Source organism: Cyprinodon variegatus, unplaced genomic scaffold (assembly GCF_000732505.1).
Source record: "Cyprinodon variegatus isolate N-32 unplaced genomic scaffold, C_variegatus-1.0 Scaffold922, whole genome shotgun sequence".
Lineage (NCBI taxonomy): Eukaryota > Metazoa > Chordata > Actinopteri > Cyprinodontiformes > Cyprinodontidae > Cyprinodon > Cyprinodon variegatus.
In genome coordinates this window covers 207,138-208,093 of record NW_015151375.1, presented here as the reverse complement: position 1 = coordinate 208,093, position 956 = coordinate 207,138, and the positions used below count along the sequence as shown (strand labels likewise).

Genomic DNA, 956 nt, shown 5'->3' with positions numbered 1-956 from the left:
ATTTGAAGAGGGCATCAAACTATGAATAAACATGTGGAATTAAAAGTGTGGAAGAACTCAAAATATGTGTTATATTCTAGGTTCTTCAAAGTAGCCACCTTTTGCTTTGGTTACTGCTTTGCACAGTCTTGGCATTCTCTTGATGAGGTTCAAGAGGTAGTCACCTGAAATGGTCTTCCAACAGTCTTGAAGCAGTTCCAAGAGATGCTTAACACTTGTTGGCCTTTTTGCCTTCACTCTGTGGTCCAACTCACCCCAAACCATCTTGATAGGTTTCAGGTCCGGTGATTGTGGAGGCCAGGTCATCTGGCGCAGCGCCCTATCACTCTCCTTCGTGGTTGAATAGCCCTTACACAGCCTGTGTTTGGGGTCATTGTCCTGTTAAGAAATAAATGAGGGTCCAACTAAACACTAACCAGAAAAAATAGCATGCCGCTGCAAGATGCTGTGGTAGCCATCCTGGTTCAGTATGCCTTTAATTTTGAAGGCACCAGCAGAGCACCCCCACACCATCACACCTTCTCCTCCATGCTTCACATTGGGAACCAGGCATGTAGAGTACATCTGTTCACCTATTCTCGCACAAATACACAATGGTTGGAACCAGAAATCTCAAATTTGGACTCATAAGACCAACAGCACAGATTTCCACTGGTCTAATGTCCATTCCTTGTGTTCTTTAGCCCAAGCAAGTCTCTTCTGCCTGTTGCCTGTCCTTAGGAGTGGTTTCCTAGGAGCTATTTTACTGTAAAGGCCTGATTCACACAGTCTCCTCTTAACAGCTGTTCTAGAGATGTGTCTGCTGCTAAATCTCTGTGTGGCATTGACCTGGTCTCTAATCTGAGCTGCTGTTAATCTACAATTTCTGAGGCTGGTGACTCGGATGAACTTATCCTCCGCAGCAGAGGTGACTCTTGGTCTTCCTTTACTGGGGCGGTCCTCACGTGAGTCACTTT

At 45.5% G+C, this 956-nt stretch overlaps 1 protein-coding gene across 1 annotated transcript in view; it reads right to left on the bottom strand.

Annotated features, from left to right (window-relative positions):
* The window catches only part of LOC107099948 (pancreatic alpha-amylase-like), a 10,765-nt gene that overhangs the window by 7,522 nt on the left and 2,287 nt on the right, over positions 1–956 (bottom strand). The window contains exon 2 of the mRNA XM_015398278.1: positions 262–378. Within this exon, the coding sequence (XP_015253764.1) occupies positions 262–378 (117 nt within the window). The remainder of the gene's footprint in view (positions 1–261; positions 379–956) is intronic.